The following is an 18,062-nucleotide window of genomic DNA, read 5'->3' as shown; positions in this document are numbered from 1 at the left end:
GAAATGAAAGCTGTTGCCCCTGGACAAGGAAGCTGGCTTTCCAGATTCAGTCTGGGTCCCAACCAGAAAGTGTTTGTAACTCAGGAACCACTCCAAAAAAAACTATTGGGTCACATTTCCTACAGTGATCCTATCAGGCTTTAAAGGCCCAAAACAAGGAGAACCATTATTCTGCAGCCTGTTAATAATTTAGAGCTCCCACTCATCTGAGATGCTCAATTTCCCCCAGATCCCAGGGATGTCATCGGGTTTTGAGGGCCCTTTAAACAGCAGCAGCAGCAGCTCAGGGAAAAACATCTGGAAAAAAATATACTGAATGTCCCAAAGTCAAAAAGATCTCTGCAAAGTTAATAAGGAATATCTAACCACAAACGTTTGCTCTATGGAGTCCTGTGCTGCTGAAACACAGACACTGTACTGCTCCCTGCAAAGGAGCTTTAGTGAAGGGTCATGTCTGAAGGTGACCTGTCCTGGACCTGCACAGCTGTCATGTAAGTCTCCTCTTTCATATGTAGGACAGTTGTGACTATTCATACTGCTGTGCAACTGGTTTCCACTGAGAGGACAGTTGGCTCACGCTCTGCTAATAAGCCAGGCAGCACTATTGACTGAGAAAACCACTTCCATAATTGGGCTTTTCTCTTACAGTACAGGACATCTTTAATTAATCTGCTACTGTTTATGCATGCTATTCCCATCGGAGCTCACTCACAGTGCACAGACATCACGCAGTGCACCTGACACTCTCCAAACAATGCCAAGTGCCTGGTGTGTAATTACTGCACATCAAACTCATTCCACAGATGGGCAAATCAGGACACAGAGGGCTGGGCTGGACTGAACCCAGCCATTTCTGTCCTACCTCACAAACTGTTGCTGGTGGCCACAGCAGCACTTGTCTGGGTCACACACTCCCAAATAAAACACAGTTGGGACCATGTATAAGCATGAGGTCTGCCAGATCACACCTGAGTGCTGTGCAGAATGAAAACCCAACACACGGGATTCAAAACACAAGGTTCAATGCACAGTGCAGTTGCTGTGCTGTAGTAAGTCATCAGGCATCACCCTGAGCCATTAGAACTGATATAAGTAAGTCCACAGCAAGTATAGGTACCAACTCAGCTAACTCTTTTCCTTTCTGCATAAGCGAAGTCACACTCCCTTCCATTTATGCTAACAAACTCCAGCTCAGTGCTTTCAGATTAATGGGCAGATACATCCATGCCATTACACAGTATAAAACTGCAAGTTTTATTGCTAATATCACCAGATTTCAAATCCAGACACCTGTGAGGACACTCTGGTAAATCCATCACCAACTTACAGTGCAGTCTGGCAGTCAGAGCAGTCATCCTCAGGATGGACCAAGAACAAAGTGTGCAACTCAGGAGGCTCCAAACCCTGCTATTTCAGCAGCATTTGGTACATACCTCTGCCTGAAATTCCCTAGCACTGACATCCTTCTGTTGTTACTGGTCACTGGCAGGACAAAGTCTCTGCTTGCACTGAGCAGCATCCTGGCTCTGAAGCAAGAGATAGCTGAGCACTGCTTTATGACTCTTAATGCAAGTAAAAGCAGATCTAGTTCTCCATGCTCAGGACTGCTAAAGCATTAAGTGTATATAAGAGCAGAGGCAAAACTTGCTGACACATTAAAGGGAGAGTATAGCACCGCCTAAATCTGCTGCAGGTTTGCAACAGGAGAATCTACAAACATAACCTCCAAAAGGCCTGATGGTCCTCCTGGCACATAGGAAACAATGTGAAAAGAGAAGCAGCTTCTCCCTTCCTTGTCTTTCTCCAAACTCTACCTTTCCTACCCCAAGCCCCAAGAGCAAACAGAGCAAAATTAAGTATGGTTGAGAGCTCAGCTCTCTGGGCTTAGCTCTCCTCCCTCAGTAGTAGAGGCTAACTGCAAACTTGGCATCAAGTAGCTTAAATAAGATGGACAGTGAAGTGGTTCAGATAATGCACTATTGACCCAGCTATACCATGGCACCTAGAAGCACTGATAGCTACACTAGTGTACTGCTTCACTTGGCACAGTAATCCTGATCACTTCCCAAAGATGCTTCTTTCTAGGCTTGAGTACATTCTTACCCCAGTGAAGTAATCCCTTACTCACAGGGCCAAGCATTGCTGGCTCTCACATCTGAGCAGTCCCTCCTGTCTCCAGCATGCAGAACAGGCAAACACCAGTACGGTTTTCCTGTTCAGCACCCCAGCTCCATGCATATCTGTGCATGTGAGAAGAGCCTATGATGCACACCCAGAGCATGCAAGAGCACAACTGTCAATCCTACTTAGCAGGACTTCGCTCTTCAGCAGAGGCTGGCTGCAATATCAAAGCAACCCCAAAGAGCAGAACAGAAGATCCCTAAGGACCTGGAGCCATTTCTGAGCACAGCTCCATTGCCTGACTTCACTGACAATTCCACTCAGGAGCTGAACTGTAACATCCACCATGTAAAATAACAGCAAAGGAGAAGGAATGTAAACAATAAGCCTGAAACATGCAAACCTTTCCTATCTAATACTTCTCAAAAGCATCATGAAGGACAGTATGGTTTCTACACTGTGTTTTCCAAGATAACTGAAGGCACTGATTACTGGCAGGTCAGTGACAGCTTTAAGTGCTGTAACTTTCAAAAAAAAGTCCAGGCAAATGATTATTCAGGTCTCTCAACCTGGTTTGGTTTGATTCAAAAAACATTAGAGGCTAAAAATGGTTTACTAAGGAGTCTATAATCTAGCTAGATTTCACAGCAAGGATCCAAAAACAGATTTGGAAAACAGAAGTACACTGATTAAAATAACAATGATTTGGAGTTAAAAACACCACTGCAGGAAGCCTTGTGTTACAGTGCAAAAGTCATTTTCCAGGGACTGTTTTGTTGAACATCTAAAACCCAAACAGTAATCAGGCTGGAATGAGTCCCCCAAGATGGGGAAATATCTTTTGTTAAGGTCAGACCTGAGCTTGGGAACATTCAAAGAATCATAGAATAGTTCAACTCCCAGAGCTTCAGCTATCACACTGGAGAGTCCAGCTGCCAAAACTGAAACCCTCCTCTGCACATCCCAGGCAGCTGGGGAGGTACAAGCCTTGTCCTCTTCAAACCACTGCCTTGCAGAGGTGCCTCTCCTAGGCAATTCCTCTCATGCTGCCTTCCCATCATCCAGGCCTGAACCAGGCACTGGGGAACAGCCAGGCACTGAGGAACAACGAGGCACTTGGTTTCACATGTTGTGCCTTAGTTACACCCAAATCATTGAGGCTACTGGAAGGAGACCCTAATCCAGCATTAAAGCACTGAGTATGTATAGGATCTGCCCCTTTATACGGTGGTGAGTCAGGTCTAGAGACGCTCAGGTCACAGCAAGAAAGATTCAGCCAGTTTGGGTGGCAGAGAGCAAACCCGAGCAGCAGGAAGGATGGCCAGGAAAGCACAACACACAGAAAGAGAAGCGGCAGGAGAGCACGAGGATTGTGCTGATGGGAGCCAGGGGTGCAATGCCTTCAGCTCCCCCGCGCAGGCAGAAGTGCTGCATGGAGCCTGCCTGAGTCAGGCTTCAGCTGTAACCCAACTGAAGGTTACAGACCAGGCATGAAGATTACCTGGGGAAGGAGCTCTGTGGCAAACAGGGTTAGCTGCCTAGAGCTGAATAACTGCCCAGTGGATGCACACGCGGATAAAAAAGGGCACTGTTGGTCTGCCACAGCAGCCGGGCAGAGGGGACTGCAGGATGCCCGGGCAGCTCAGGCGCAGGCAAAGCTGTATGGGCACTGCTGGAGCTGACCTCCTTATGTAAAGAGGGGTGGGAGCCTGAGGAAAATGTCCTTTGCATCCTTACAACACGCAGAACACGCTCGCAGAGAGCTACCAGAAGCTTGCAGCACAGCCTGGGCTGTACAGAAGGGACAGGCAGTTGACAGCTGCTGAGTGGACAACCTGATTCCTAAAGCGGCACACTGCTGTTTTATTTGCTATTTGCCTGCCTTATAAAAGGATCCAGTCTGAAATCGAGTTTTATTAGCAGTACCCTACTGAGCCAAGGTGGCTGGCTGGAGGAAGAGACAAACTCGAATGGGTGGTCACAGCCAGGGAGTCTGTGAGTGACCCCGGAGCACCAACTCCAGAGAAGCAGCAGAGCCACCAGCATCTGGAAACCAGGATGCCACACTTAGATTAAAGAAAATGGAGTGAGACTGCCAACCAAGGCAAGAGGGGAACTACCAGCTGCCAAAAGACATTAGTATTTAAAGCAAAGGGAACAGAAGTGACCAAACACAAGAGCAATTCAACTCTTGCCATGCTGTCTGCTTGAGGAGTTGGCTGTTAGGTGCCCCAGTCCGCACCAACGACAGCGATTTTGGGACAGCATTTCAGCCCACTCATCCTCCAGCTGAGCCCATTTGGAGACAACCTCAGGGAGCTTAACACCTTCCGCACCATGTTGACCAGCCTCACGGCTGCATAAAGATATGTGAAATGGGTACCCTCTGCCTGCCCTGGGGGTGGGAGCTCTGGAGCAGTCTCTGTGAGGTGCGGACCAGCTTCCCCAGCAGCCCACAACAGGGATTTGCAGTCACTGCACCACCCTGAAGTGCCTATGCACAGTGAGCTGACTCTGCACCACAGTAATTCATAGCACAAAATGCACCAGCACCACTTGCTCAGGCATCAGCAAACCCTGCCCTAACCTCCCACTCTCACCAGGAGAGATCAGCAGGACTTGGGAACACCACCAAGCAATAAAACCTTTCCCAAAAGTCACGTGAGTCCCCTCTAAACAAACGGCCTTCCCTCACTCACCTCTGGAGATCCGTGCATCTCACATCTCTTGTTTAACAGCCTGCAGACACTTCCCTGGGATCAGTGCTGCCCACATGTGAGACAACTCCTGTCCATTCTTAGTCCCTGTAACAGAGCAGAGACCAGCAGTCCTGGCAAGTATGATGCTTCGCAACACACCTGAAAGGGACATGGTTGAGGTGAACTCTTTGAAAATAATGGCTTTTAACTAATTCTAGCTTCCTTGAAATAGAATGAGGTGTAATAGAGTCCTTAAAAAAAAAAACACCTTATCACCTACCTATGCATCTCCAAGATTGTTCCTAGAAAGACTCACAAGAACAAAATTAAATGTTTTGTTCAATGAAGCACCTCAGGAATACCAGTGCATTAAAAAAATCCACTTATTACACAGCTCTGTAAGTAAGAAAAAAGGAGATAAGACACAACACATTTTCCTCCCCATCACTAAAATACCTTGGTCAATCACAGATCCTTTGGATGAGGCTAGCAGCCCCGGACGGGGAAGTGTTTTCCAGCAGCAGTGCAATGCAACGTACCACAAGTCAGTGCTCTTCCTTTCAGACTATTTCAGTGAAACTCTGCAGATTCTCATCTGCTTCCAAAGAGACAGAGTAACTCAGGACACGGATGCCCCAGAATAAGCCTTAGAACAGGCAGTGCCTTGGCAAAAACCACTTTAAAAACAGAGCTTTCTAAGCAAGGGAACCAAGAGACTCTGCTTCAGTCCCTGGGCAGTCACAGCAACACCTTCAGCAAATATTTTGAAGGATATTTTCCAAGCTCTTTCTCTCTGTACCACACTGATCTTTTCTGGGAAGGGATATGGCTGGCTCCATCTTCAAAAGAAGTTGCACCCACAGCCCTGGGCTATGAACTTCAGCACATCTCCCCATCACACACCCTTGGGAGTCCAGCCCCGACCTCAAAGAGCTGCGGGTTTAGGCAGCGCCCTACCTGCAACACTTTCACGCAGGATTTGCCCACCCTTTGTTTTTGCAGCAAAGCTGCAGGCAGAAGGCTCTCCGAATTCAAGTGCGCCTCTAACTTGGACAGGACACAGACGGTCTCAGGCTCATCTTTCTGCAGGGACACGATGTGAGGTCAAGGCCACCACTGCAGCTGGCTTGGAAAAAACATGGTGAAAAGCAGCATGTTGGTGTCTAACAACCATTTTTGTGATTTTTTTCTAGGTTTTTTTGTTTAAATTCCATTGCAAAATCCTTGTGTGCCGGGAGGGAGAGGAACACGTGCAAGACCCAGGGTGGCTTTGCACCAAACAGGAGCAGAGTGTCTCCATGCAAAGGAAGAAGTGATGCCACTTGGCAAGGTGGCAAGTAAAGGTTTGGCTCTGCCAGGGCGGAAACCCACCGGCCTCATGCAGGTCAGCAAGCAGCCACATTAGCATCAATTGCCATTTATTGCAGCCACAGCTATTCCCGATGGCCGTGTTGTATCCAACACCACTTACACCGGCTATACGCTGCGGTACCCACACTCACAACACCACAGATGGCTCGGACATGCATGTGCCAGTGGGCGACTGCATACAGTGTGGTATTGCCCTGAACAAACCTGGTGATAGGAAAGAGGCAGCAGAGCACCTCGCACTGCTCTCTGGAGCCAACAGCATCCCCAAACATGCTTCTGATCTGTTACCAAATTATAACTCCATACCCTAAGGATGCAATTTGCTATAGTGGAAACGAGATTTTTTTAAAGGTGCAAATGTGAGTTTGGCTTTGGACCTAAATCCCAGTTTTCAAGCACTGAACGCATCTCCTGTAGGAGCCCCTGCCCTGTCATTCAGCACATTCAAGGAAACAATTCACTGCACAAATCTGATCCTAGTGCCTTGGTGTGAAATGCCTGGGACAAAGGTACATTTTGGTGGTGCAGACAGTCCATTTCTGACAACCTCCCTTCCTTTTCTTCTCCTTTGAGGGTTTTCTGCCCCCTCCCAGATGGTCCTCCCACCCTTAATAAAACCTTTAGTTCTATGAAGACAGAAATTTCTCCTGCCTGTGGCTACCCCACGTTTAAAATCTCCCGGCTACCCTGTGCCCCTGGTGCTAATGACATTCTCCAGAGCAGCCCATCTGCAAACTCCGCCTGACCTGAGAACCAGCATGAGGGCAAGGAGCAGAGGGTGGTGGCAGCTGCCACTGGAACACCTCCAAATGGCGAGCACGTCACCTCCATGCTGCGAGGGGACACGTTCCTCGGCACGACAGCATGGTCAGCGTGCTGTCCCGCACCCTATCTGCTTCCCATCTCAGCATGAGCACAGACTCAGCCTTTCATCCAATCCTGAAAGAACGTGTTTTTCTCCTTTTTTTTTTTTTTAAGCGAACAAGAAGCTACAAGCGAGTATTTGGCCTTCACAACTGATGGGTTGCAGCCAAACTCTGCCATATGTTCCAGCTAATACATGCGGGCTTTGCTTCCCATCCAAGAAAGGAAAAAAAGGACATTTATGAGCCGGGATTCATCAGGAGCATGTGGGAAGGAAGGGGTGGGGAGGGGATGCTATTTTTGCTGCTATAATTATTTGGTGGCCAAATCCCTGACCCTTGACGTCAGCTCTAGAGGGTCTGTTTAACTGACCAGTTGTCATGGAAAGGAGGAGGACTGGTTGGGAGGTACAGGCTGACGAGGAACAGCTCTTTGCTGCCTGAACCCACCCACAGGCAGACCCCCTGCCTTCATTAGTCATCACCAGCTCATGGCCAAGAAATAAAAATGTCAATACGTTACTGTCGATACATTGGCTGGAAACAAAAGCATCCAGGGAACTTCGCACCCTCCTTCCTGCCATGGGTTACTGCTAAAAAGCACAGGCCAAATCCTGATCTCAGTTTCCCCAGTGTAAAGGCAGAGAAACTCCATGGCCCTCAGCTGGGTCACTCCGGGTTCACATCGATTTCTCCAAACTCAGCCTGGCCTTGGTCCAGACTACACACATGGAAATATGCCATGTGCAGAGTACAGGGGTCCCTACTCCTCAGGAACAAACCCAATCACAATGACTAATTCATACCACCTCCAAAGGAAAAAACTAAGATAAATAACCCCCGAGTCCCTTGCTCCAGATGTCAAGCAGTGCCTCGAGCCCAGAGCCCTGCTAGCAAAGCTCCTGCAACGCTCAGGAGGTTGGCAGCAAACAGCTCTGTTACTGACACGATGGTTTCTCTACGCCATTCACGATGAAATCGCCAGTTGTACGAGGAAATGGGAATAATCCTTGTTGAAACCTCAGGCACAGCTAGCAAGTACTGGGCATAAGTTTGTTTAGCAGTGCTAAACTGCATTGCTCATTCACATGCAGTTCATTATCAGCTGCCATTAGTTATTCCTGTGGCCAAGGACAACAAAAGGACTCAGCAGAAGCCAGAGCAGGGCTCGCTAGGACGTATGGATGAGATTTAATAGGCGGCACAAAAAAACATTTAACAAATCCCAGCGCAACACAGCACACGGACAGGGCAGTTCAGCAGCAAGGCTCTGCCAAGGAGCAGCCAGCAGAGGAAGCCATTGCGAGACAAGTGAAAAGCAAGGTGCAAAAATCCATGTGAAACTAAGGAGATAAAAGAACAGGGAAGAGGCAGGTTCCTGGGTTACAGCACAGCAGCAGGAGTCTGTTCTCCAAAGCCAATGGGCTCTCCTGCACTATTGGTACCCAGTTTTGTCCGAGTTGGGATGTTAATCTTGATCATGTGCTGGGATGCCTTTAGATCAAGACCTCAAAAGATCCAGCGAAACCATGTGAGTAACACCACTGCTTTCTCCATCACCCAAGCCATGGCACTAGGGATTGCAAAGAAATAAGGAGGAATCCAGGCTTACCTTTTTTTCTACAAAAGATTGAGAAATTCTGCAGGCTGGGACCTGCCGCCAGTATATTTCGGAGCCCTGGCATGACTGCATAGCTATGAGGTGAGAAAGAGGAACCTGGCAAGACAAAAAAGTAGCCCTGGCCATCAAATGGCTGATTACTAGCCTGTGTAAAAGGAGCTTAGTGGGTCTAAGACCAGTTTGTGCTAACTGATTGTGTCGTGATTTGCAGCAGTGCTGAGCAGGTATGTGCTAATTTACTATCAGTCGAAATGATGTGGAAATCTGCAAACACCATAGTGTTGCTTTTGGATTTGCTTTATTTAAAAAAAAAAAAAAAAAAAACAAAAAAAAACCAAACAAACAAACAAACAAACAAAAAACCACCAACAAACCAGCAGAAAGTCACTACAATCATCTAGTCTAACTTTTAGTACAGCACCAGCTCAGAGTCAAGTCCAAAAAGTCAAGACTGACTCTCCTGTGAAGACAGGGACAGAGTCCAGTGTATGTCTTGGTACATTGGTTTCAACTGCTAGTTCACTTTCACCACAAAAACGTGTGCCTCGTTTGCATTTGCTAGTGGCAGTATTGAACCACTGGATCACCTTTTTCCCTCTCTGATAACATTTTCAACCCAAAATGAAACATTTCACAGAAACATTTCATTTGAAGAGGTCAGCAAGAACAGGGGCAGTTGGGTCAGTGTCCCGGGTTTAGGGCAGGACTAAACATCCTGCTCTAATACCCTTAGTCCTGCCCCTAGTTGGGACACTGACCCAACCATCAAGATACAGAGTTTTCCATCCCATAAACTGAGTTTATTTTTGTCTACATAATTTTAACTTTCTGAGCACTAACATTTACCCTCTGGTGAGGACTAGGAATGCTCTCTCAGAAAACCTAAATAAAAAGACATTCCAAGAGATACTTTCTGGGATCTATTTATTTATCCAGTATCTGAGTAATACCAATTCTCAAGATTAAAGATAAATAAACACTGCTAATCGTAATAACCCAAATAACAATGATTATCTGACAGTTCTACTATAGGTCTTTCTCTGGGATGTGTGACATAAATCCTATGAAAACATGACCAACTGACCGGGTAGACCTCGCAGCGCAGGTGGTGGCTGTAGTGAGAAATAGCCTCAGTAGGCGGCTCCTGCAAAGACTTTTAAGTAACAGGGTTTTGCACATTATTCTGTGTCACTACCCATGAGATGCCGTAAGTGAAACTGCCACCTTTCCCCCAAAGGCTGTGGTTCACCCCAGGACAGGACCCTATTATCTGCTTAAGTCCATGCAGCATTGCAGCCTGAAGAAAACGGAACAAAATGTTCATGGAAAATATCAGCCCTTGTGGGAAACAAACCAAATTCCCAAAGCAACTATACTGGTGTGAATCCAGAGCTATTCCGTGATCCCTAGGTAGGTAATCCTGTCTGTCAAGGAGACAAAAGACTCTGGCCCAGTGCAACAGCACAGAGACAGGCAGCAGTGAGTAGTTACTCAAGGTGAAAAGAATTTGGTAGAGGTATCTTAACAACCATCCAGAGGCTTGGTGCAGGACTCAGAGACAGACACCCAAGCGTGGCAGGTGGTAAGGCTCACATAAGCAGTGGCAGAAGACAGAATGATCAGTCTGGAGTGGTTAGAGGCCTGGTTTTGCACAGAGAAGTCTCCTCCCTTGAGTTTGAATTCTCATAAATAGGGAGTTTTCAAATGCAGAACTGGAGTAGGGCAATAATCTGTGTCACCAAGGTTTCTGAAGTTTGGGATCCCATTCTGTTTCTTTCGGTTTTTTCTCCTATGGTCTTTTATCAAGTCATTATTGTGTCTGTGTTGCATTTCAGAAATCTTGGTGGCGTAGGTGGGCAGGAGAGCACAGCACGATCCAAGGACACACTCCCAGTGGTGCCTCCAGCACTGCTCCACCAGCTGCAGCGTGAAAGACCCAGCAGAGAAGATAACAGTGCAAAGTCAAAGTTCCCCCCAAACAAGACCACTAGAAAGATTAAGCTGCTTGTGTAAAGTTTGTATGACCAGAAAAAAAAATTTTTAACAAAGAAGCAGCTTTAAAGAACAAATAAACAGCCTGTCCTACAACACAGAAAACCTAAGCATTATTGGCTTATGTTTGTAACACATTAAATCATGATGATAACAGAACTGACATGGCAAGGGAGAACTCAATACAAAGAGAGAATAAGGTATAGTTAGACTCTTGCACATTTTGCTCCACCTACAACCTGACATTTCTAAAAGAAAAGCAACGCCCTACGTGATGGAGACTTGTTTTATGTATTGTTTTAAACCCAAGCACAGACTAAAAGGCTTTTCCTCATCTAGATCCAAAGCTGGTGGTTACAGACTATATCTGTATGATTCCTGCCATGCTTCACTGATATGCAACAGGGCATGCAGGCAAGGGGGAAGATGAGACCATTGTAAGTCAGCATGTACAAAACAGGAGCAAGCGCTCTGTAACAGCACATCAATATACAGAGAAAATGAAAATGGGCTACAGAGATCAACCCAGCAAACAGGCCAGGGGATGCCGTGGCTGGGAACAAGATGAGATGAGGGAAAGAGACCTCAAGGGAAGGGTTAGCAGGGTAGAAGAGAAGCAAGACCTGGTTTTGTAATTGATACAGCAATCAACTTTTCCAGGTTACTTGTTATTTTTGGACCAAGCTGACTTGCAGGAGTCAGCACAGGGACTGGAAGTGATGCTCTGTGACAGGGTTCATGGCAGACCATCCGCAGCAAGCTCCAACATGGCTACTGAGTCAGCAGCTCACAGCCAACAAATGCTCTCACGGTGTACATTGTTTCCTCCTTCTCCCCTCACTCTCAGAGCTAGAAAACCCCCTAAAAGGTAGGGTTAGAAACATCATGGCCTGCAGGCTAGGTTTTAACAGACACATGATGACTAAGGCAGCAAAGCGTGGAGGATGTGATTAATAAAATACTTAAGAGGGCAGAGATTCCACCCCACAGCCACCTGCCAAGCCTAGAGGGTATTTCACTGACAAAGACCAAGCAACCACCACACAGCAGAGAACCACCAGCATGAGTCAAACTGACCTTCTGCCCATGGCACATGACACCAGAAACCCACCAAAGGACCTTTTCTCTGTGGGTTGGAGAGCCCACTACGTGCACTATAAGAGTTAAATCCCATGTTCTCATCACCTTCTCTGCCTCCACATCTTCTCAAAACCTACCCCACTCTAACTGCCTCAGCTAGCTGTACCCAGTATATTTCTAAATTACCTGAAAACATCAGCTGTCCTAAGAAAAGGAGTCGTCTTCCTACTCACAATACATATTTCAAAGCTGCAAAGACGACTTGGGAGCACATTTGGACTTGGGCTGCCTGTTGAATGCAGTTTGTTTACAGTCTCTGTAGTGACTGCAGTCAACCTCAGAGGTCTCATCCAGAGCTCAAAGTCCATAGAAACCTTCAGCTGAATCCACAAGCTGTCCCAGTCCTGCAGTGTACCACAGTCTCCCCTCACATCATGCCAGAGGCACCAAAAACACTCAGGTCACATCTGTGAAATGGAAGAGTGGTTTTCAGAAGACCAGTTTCTATTTCACAGAATCACAGAATCGTCTAGGTTGGAAAAGACCTTGAAGATCATCTAGTCCAACCATCAACCTAGCACTGACAGTTCCCAACTACACCATATCTCTCAGCGCTATGTCAATCCGAGTCAAACACCTCCAGGGATGGGGACTCCACCACCTCCCTGGGCAGCCCATTCCAACACCTAACAACCCGTTCTGTAAAGAAATGCTTCCTAATATCCAGTCTAAACCTTCCCTGGCACAACTTGAGGCCATTGCCTCTTATTTCATCTTATTGCATCTTATTTCAGAAAAGCACAGAGAAAAAAAATAAAATGAGGAAATAATTTAGGGAACTGATGACATGGATTTAGAAGCTGATGGGACCTTCTTATAGAGGGATACATCGGTATTTCACCTAACCACATCATCACTTCCCTGCTCTTTTACAGTGCTCCATGCAGGAGCACCTTGAGCATCTGCTCAGAAGCAGGAGCAACACAGCCCAGGGCAGCCGCTCCTACAGTCCAGCAGGCAGGAAAGAAAGTCCCAAACCTCCAATTCTAATATCAGTTTTCCACCGATTCACTGCAGAGACCAATTCACATCACGATGACTGGGCCAGGCTGCGCTGGTGCTTGCTCTGCAGTGAGAGACTGGAGGCAGCAGGAGACCCCAGCCCACTCCCTGAGTGCACGGGGATGGCTCTGCTCCCCCAAAAGCATCAGAGGCACAACAGTGCTGGCCAACATTTGGCCTGTGCATCTGTCCAGCAGGACTAAAAGCCTTTGCTTTTCATACCCCACAGAAGTGTTGCAAGGATTAGCTCATGTTTATTCAGCACCATTTTTCAAAGCACTGCACAAGAGCCAAAGCCTTCGATTTTTTTTATCTGTTCCTTGCTCCGTCACTCCCTCCCGAAGGGATGTGTTTCTCCCCTCCTGAGAAACAAACAAGCACGAGATCAGCGGGAGTGGGAGGTGGGAAGCACATTCCAGGCTGTTCCTCCTCTCTCAAACCACAAATGCCACCAACCCCTGCTGTCCGGCCAGCCCAGCCAGCATCTCACACAAGCGCCCAGCATCCAGGCCTCCCCACGCAGCCTGGGGAGGGACCAGACAGGATACGCAGCAGGATGTTTAACCTCATCTCATTTCCTTTGCAGTTTCAAGGAGCAAACCAGGGGGGTCGAACAGCCACCCCTGGAGCCATGCAGCCTGCCCATGCACCCACGGCAAGGTAGTGGGGCTCTGCACAAGCCCCACTTTGGAGCTCTCCTTCTCAAGACAAAAGGCCGAGCAGATGCTGCAGCCGAGGTGTCCACGGAGGGTGCGTGTGCCAATGCATCCCAACCCTCAGGGAATGTGCCAAAGCCCTGGCACTCAGCCTTGGCATGAGGGAATGGTTCACATCTGACTGTATGTAAGTGTTAGACATTAGACCTCATGTTCTGTGCAAGTGCAGGCAAATCTGATGTGGGGCATTTTCTTCTGCGCACAGACTTGTTGAGCCAGATCAAAAGAACAATCCTGGGAACAGAGCTCATGTGCAGGCAGCAGAAAGGTGGGGATGTGGACAAACCACTACCGGTTGCTCTGTGGGACAAAGCTGATCAAAGTGCTGCTTCTAAATCCCAAGAGCATCAGAAAGGGTTAAAGAAAGAGGTATTGAAAACATAAACAGCTCTATTCAAAGAGTGCCTTCCCTTGGCTACAGTGCCCATAATCCAGGCATCCATGCAGATAGCAAGAACATCTCCTACTCCATCAGAGAGCAGCAAATTAGCATGAATATAAAATCTCCAGACGTTGCAAAAGCAAATTGTGATGAGTCACACACAAGAAAAAAGACTGTTTTCAACACATTGCTTTGGTAAGTTTACAACGCATTTTTAAATGAGGAAAATAAAAACCTCAGACCCAGTAGAGGCAGAAATGGAAGAACAGAGCATACTCCAAAGTCATCTGGATTTTTGTACATTGATTTTACTGAAATGGGAGACAAAAATCCCATTCCCTAATTCGAGGAAAGTTTTTTGATGAGCTTGACATGAGCAAACCTTTGTGACTCTGGGAATGGCTTTGGATTCGGGAGAAGAAACCACTTAATTTTTTATCATGACAAATGACAGATGGTGGCATTACATAGAACATCTTTCAAGGTAAGGACTGCAGGAAAATTCTGCCAGCTTCACTGGGATCACACACAAGCCAAATTATGGTCCCAGTTCACTCCCAGGATTTCTGTCAGGAACTCTACACAGCACATGGACACTAGAGTTTAAGCCAATGCAGTTCTTGTCCCTGACTTGCAAAAAAGACATTAAGGCAATGGCAGAAAAGGAAGTACAGAAAAAGCAACATAGCTACAATTTCCCAGAAGGTTTTAAAATGCAGCAGCTGACGATTTGCCTCCTTGATCTGCTGCCGCGTCGGCACTGCACCACAGGCACTGGCCCTGCCTAAGACAGATGTTTGCTTCTCTGACTAGAAATGGGTTTCAGCAGAATCACCCTCCCCGTGCTCTGCTCTGCAGGTCTTCACCTATTAAGTTGCCTATAGCAACTAAAAGGTTATGAATGTGCTCAAATAAAGCAGAAGTCCACAGGGAAATGTTCCAGAAATGTTTTAAACATTCAGCTTGGCATGAAATAAAATTCCCAGAGTTTCTGTCCTTACTAGTCATGAACAGGAAGACTTACTACAGGTACCTGGCTTGACAGAGCACAAGTCACAGAATCATCAAGGTTGGAAAAGACCTTGAAGATCATTTAGAAGTCTTGAATTAAAAGAAAAATACCATTAACTATCCTGAAATGGATTGGGTTTTTGTTGCTGTTGTGGTTTTTTCCTCTTTTTGGCAAGGAAGTTCAAAGAATAACACCATTTTCCTCAGATACGGTAATATCTACAAGGCAGAAGTGACTGGGGTAAGAGGGTGATACTCAAGATATCCATGGCTGCTCAATACTGACTGCACGGTGTTATGCAAAGTAACTCATATCACACAAGAGGATAAAGACCATCAGATCCCAGTAGCAGAGGCTATACACCTCCCAGCTCCGCGCTCGCTCCCAGCTCCTGGAACACAGAATCAGTTCAGTTTGTCTGAAAGGGAAATGCCTCTGGCAGAGGGCACCGGGGTGTTACTGGGGGGTTGTCTGGGGGCTTTTCTCTGCAAACGGAAGGCAGATCATTTTCAGAGTTACACTGTGTTTATGCTAAAAGACAAATAAAAACACATCACCACCACCCCCAAAACAAACCAAAAAACGAACCAGGAAAAGCACGGGCAAGCCAAGGCTGGACAGAGTCCGAGCTGTGGTCCGGGATGCTCCGTGTCGGGAGCAGGCCGCCACCACTGCCCGCACGCGTCAGTGAGATCGGAGGGGGCCCGCACCCGGGATGCTCTGGGAGGACGGAGAAGGATAACCCTTAGGAGCGGGGAGGCTCGGAGGGCCGGGCGGGGGCCGGGCGGTGCCTACCTGGATGTAGGCGCGCTGCAGGTAGCTGTAAGGCACCCTGCGCTGGAAGTCGGCGCGCACCTCCTCGGCGGCGCGGTGGCGGGAGGCGGCTCCCAGGAGCGGCTCCTCGCAGCGCCGCACGCAGCCGGCGCGCCGCAGCACCGACCCGAAGAAGGGCAGGTCACCGCCGGCGCCCGGTCCCGCCGCCGCCAACCGCACCTGCCCGCGGCAGCGCCGCCGGCACCGCAACCGCGCGGCGCGCAGCTCCCGCCGGCTGCGCAGCGCCCGCTCCAGGCACCGCGCCGCGCCCGCGAAGTCCCCGCCGTAATACGCCTCCACGCCGCTGGCGTACAGCGCGTCGAAGGGCTCCAGCGGGCCGCCCTCCCCCGCGCACCCGCCGCCCGCCCGGCACGCCGCCGGCAGCAGCAGCGGCAGCAGCAGCAGGGCCCCCCAGGGCCGGCGTCCCGGTGCCATCCCCGCCGGCACCGGCGGCCCGGGGCGATGGGGAGGGGGCCGGTCCGGCGCGATGGGGGTCCGGGCACCGTGTCACGGGGCTGGGTGCGATAGGCTCCGGAGGCGGGCTGCGACCGGGGGAGGCGCGGTAGGGTGCGGGGGTCCGCGCAGTGGAGTCCGCCGCGGTGGGGTCCGGGGGTCCGTGCGGCGGGAGCCGGGCAGCGTGCACGGGATGGCGGTGTGGAGGGGTCCGAGCAGTGGTGGGGCGCGGTGCGGCAGAGCCTGGGGGCGGGGAGGGGCTCCGTGCAACGGGTCTCGGTGCAGCGGGGTCCGCGGGCCGTGCGAGGGGCTCCGCGGCTCCCTGCACGCCCGGCCTTGTGCCGCCCTCCCGCCCCGCCGGCACCTCTTAAAGGGCCCGGCGCCGCCGGCCCGCCCCGCCCGCCCCGCCGGGCCGGCCCCGGCCCCCCCGCAGCGAGGTGGTGGCGGCGCGGAGGGGGCGCAGCCACCGGCCGGGCGCAGTTGGGAGCATCCCCGCTCCGCGGCTCGCCCCGGGGTTGCAGGGATTTATAAATGACGTCGTGAAATTTCAGTCGCCCCGGGGTGATTTCAATGGCAGCAGCCGCAGCCGCCTTTCCTCCCTCCGTCCCCTTCCGTGCCCCACACCTCCTCCTGCTTCCCCACATCCCCGCGGCCGGCGTCGTTATTCGCAGGATGCTTTTTTTTTGTCCCCCCGCGAGGCTGTTGCTTGGAGCCATTTGTCGCGGATTTCTCCACCCCTAGCCCCTCTTACCCCGACAGCCTCCCGCCGCTGGGAATTCTGCAAATCAATCATCTGGGATGGGCACAGTGAGTGGCTGGTGAAGCCTTTTCAGCTCCCAGCTGTGTGTTTGTCTCGCTTCCTCCAAGGTTTCTCTCTTCCAATGCTGCAAAGCCCTGCCCTGCCAAAAATGTTACTCATTTTTTTTACATGAATTTTAAGGCATTCTTGTGACGAGACGTTTGGCAATGCAGCCGAGTGACACATGAAAAAAAAAAAACTTAGTTGGCATTTTAAATAATCTCAGAGCTGAACACCTGTCAGCAAGAAGGTTTTCATATTAATAGTTAATTTGGCTGAAATCAGCTGTTCCTGAGTGAGAGGGAATGGGCAAATCCTGGCTCCCATTAGATGCTTTACTGTAAGTTGTTCTGGGCTTGAGTACTCCAAAGCCTGCGCGTACACCGCTGTGCTCAGTTGGGTCTCTCACAAGGGATCGTGGCCTTAGTTATCTCAGACGTCTCAGGAATATCTCTATAGATGTCAGCTATCTTTTCATAGACTAAAATAGCTGCAAACGGGAGATGCTTGAAACCCATTTGGTCCAGATTTTGTTACTGCATCAAGCCAGATGTTCCTCACAGTCATGCTGGCCTTTCCCCTCTGCTGCTTTGGTGGCTTTGATCAAATTGTGCCTTGTTTATACTGCTGTGTCCAGGATCAGAAACAGGGCTCAACACCCTCTCTTCGGGCAAGTGATCAGATTATGAAGTCTGGTTTACAGCAGTTTCACATAAGGGAAGTTTTTTTTCCACATGGCTAGAGATTTACTAGAGTTCTTGGTGAAGAGCTTTCCCATCTGGCACAGATTTCATAACAATCTTCCTTGTTGCTTTCTTGCAAATTGGCACAAAATGTTTTAAAGGTGTGGGTGTCCCTCCATCCTTCTGCCCTGTCAGACTGGTGTGCTGGGGAGGGTACTCACAGCAGGGGAACCCTGAAGGGAGATCTCCAGTGGGAGATTGAAGTGCTGTAACCACTTGCCCATGTGATATGAGTTCTCAGGTCCAGATAAAGCCTTTTGCAAGGGAAGAGCTATCAGCACTCCTGGGGAGCAGAGGTGACGTTATGAGAGGGCTACTTCAACCTTCTCAAGTGT

General features: G+C 49.2%; 1 protein-coding gene across 4 annotated transcripts in view; it reads right to left on the bottom strand.

Annotated features, from left to right (window-relative positions):
- The window catches only part of P3H2 (prolyl 3-hydroxylase 2), a 74,913-nt gene extending 58,497 nt beyond the window's left edge, over nucleotides 1–16,416 (bottom strand). For 2 of the 4 annotated variants that reach the window (XM_074833976.1, XM_074833977.1), the window contains exon 1: nucleotides 15,715–16,416. In XM_074833976.1, the coding sequence (XP_074690077.1) occupies nucleotides 15,715–16,167 (453 nt within the window). In that variant the 5' untranslated portion in view covers nucleotides 16,168–16,416. Of the gene's footprint in view, nucleotides 1–4,820; nucleotides 5,560–15,714 lie in introns of those variants that run through there. The other 2 variants (XM_074833979.1, XM_074833978.1) reach the window with 2 other exon arrangements.
- Nucleotides 16,417–18,062: the final 1,646 nt, after the last annotated feature.

Source organism: Strix aluco, chromosome 9 (assembly GCF_031877795.1).
Source record: "Strix aluco isolate bStrAlu1 chromosome 9, bStrAlu1.hap1, whole genome shotgun sequence".
NCBI lineage: Eukaryota > Metazoa > Chordata > Aves > Strigiformes > Strigidae > Strix > Strix aluco.
This window is presented reverse-complemented; position numbering and strand designations above follow the sequence as displayed.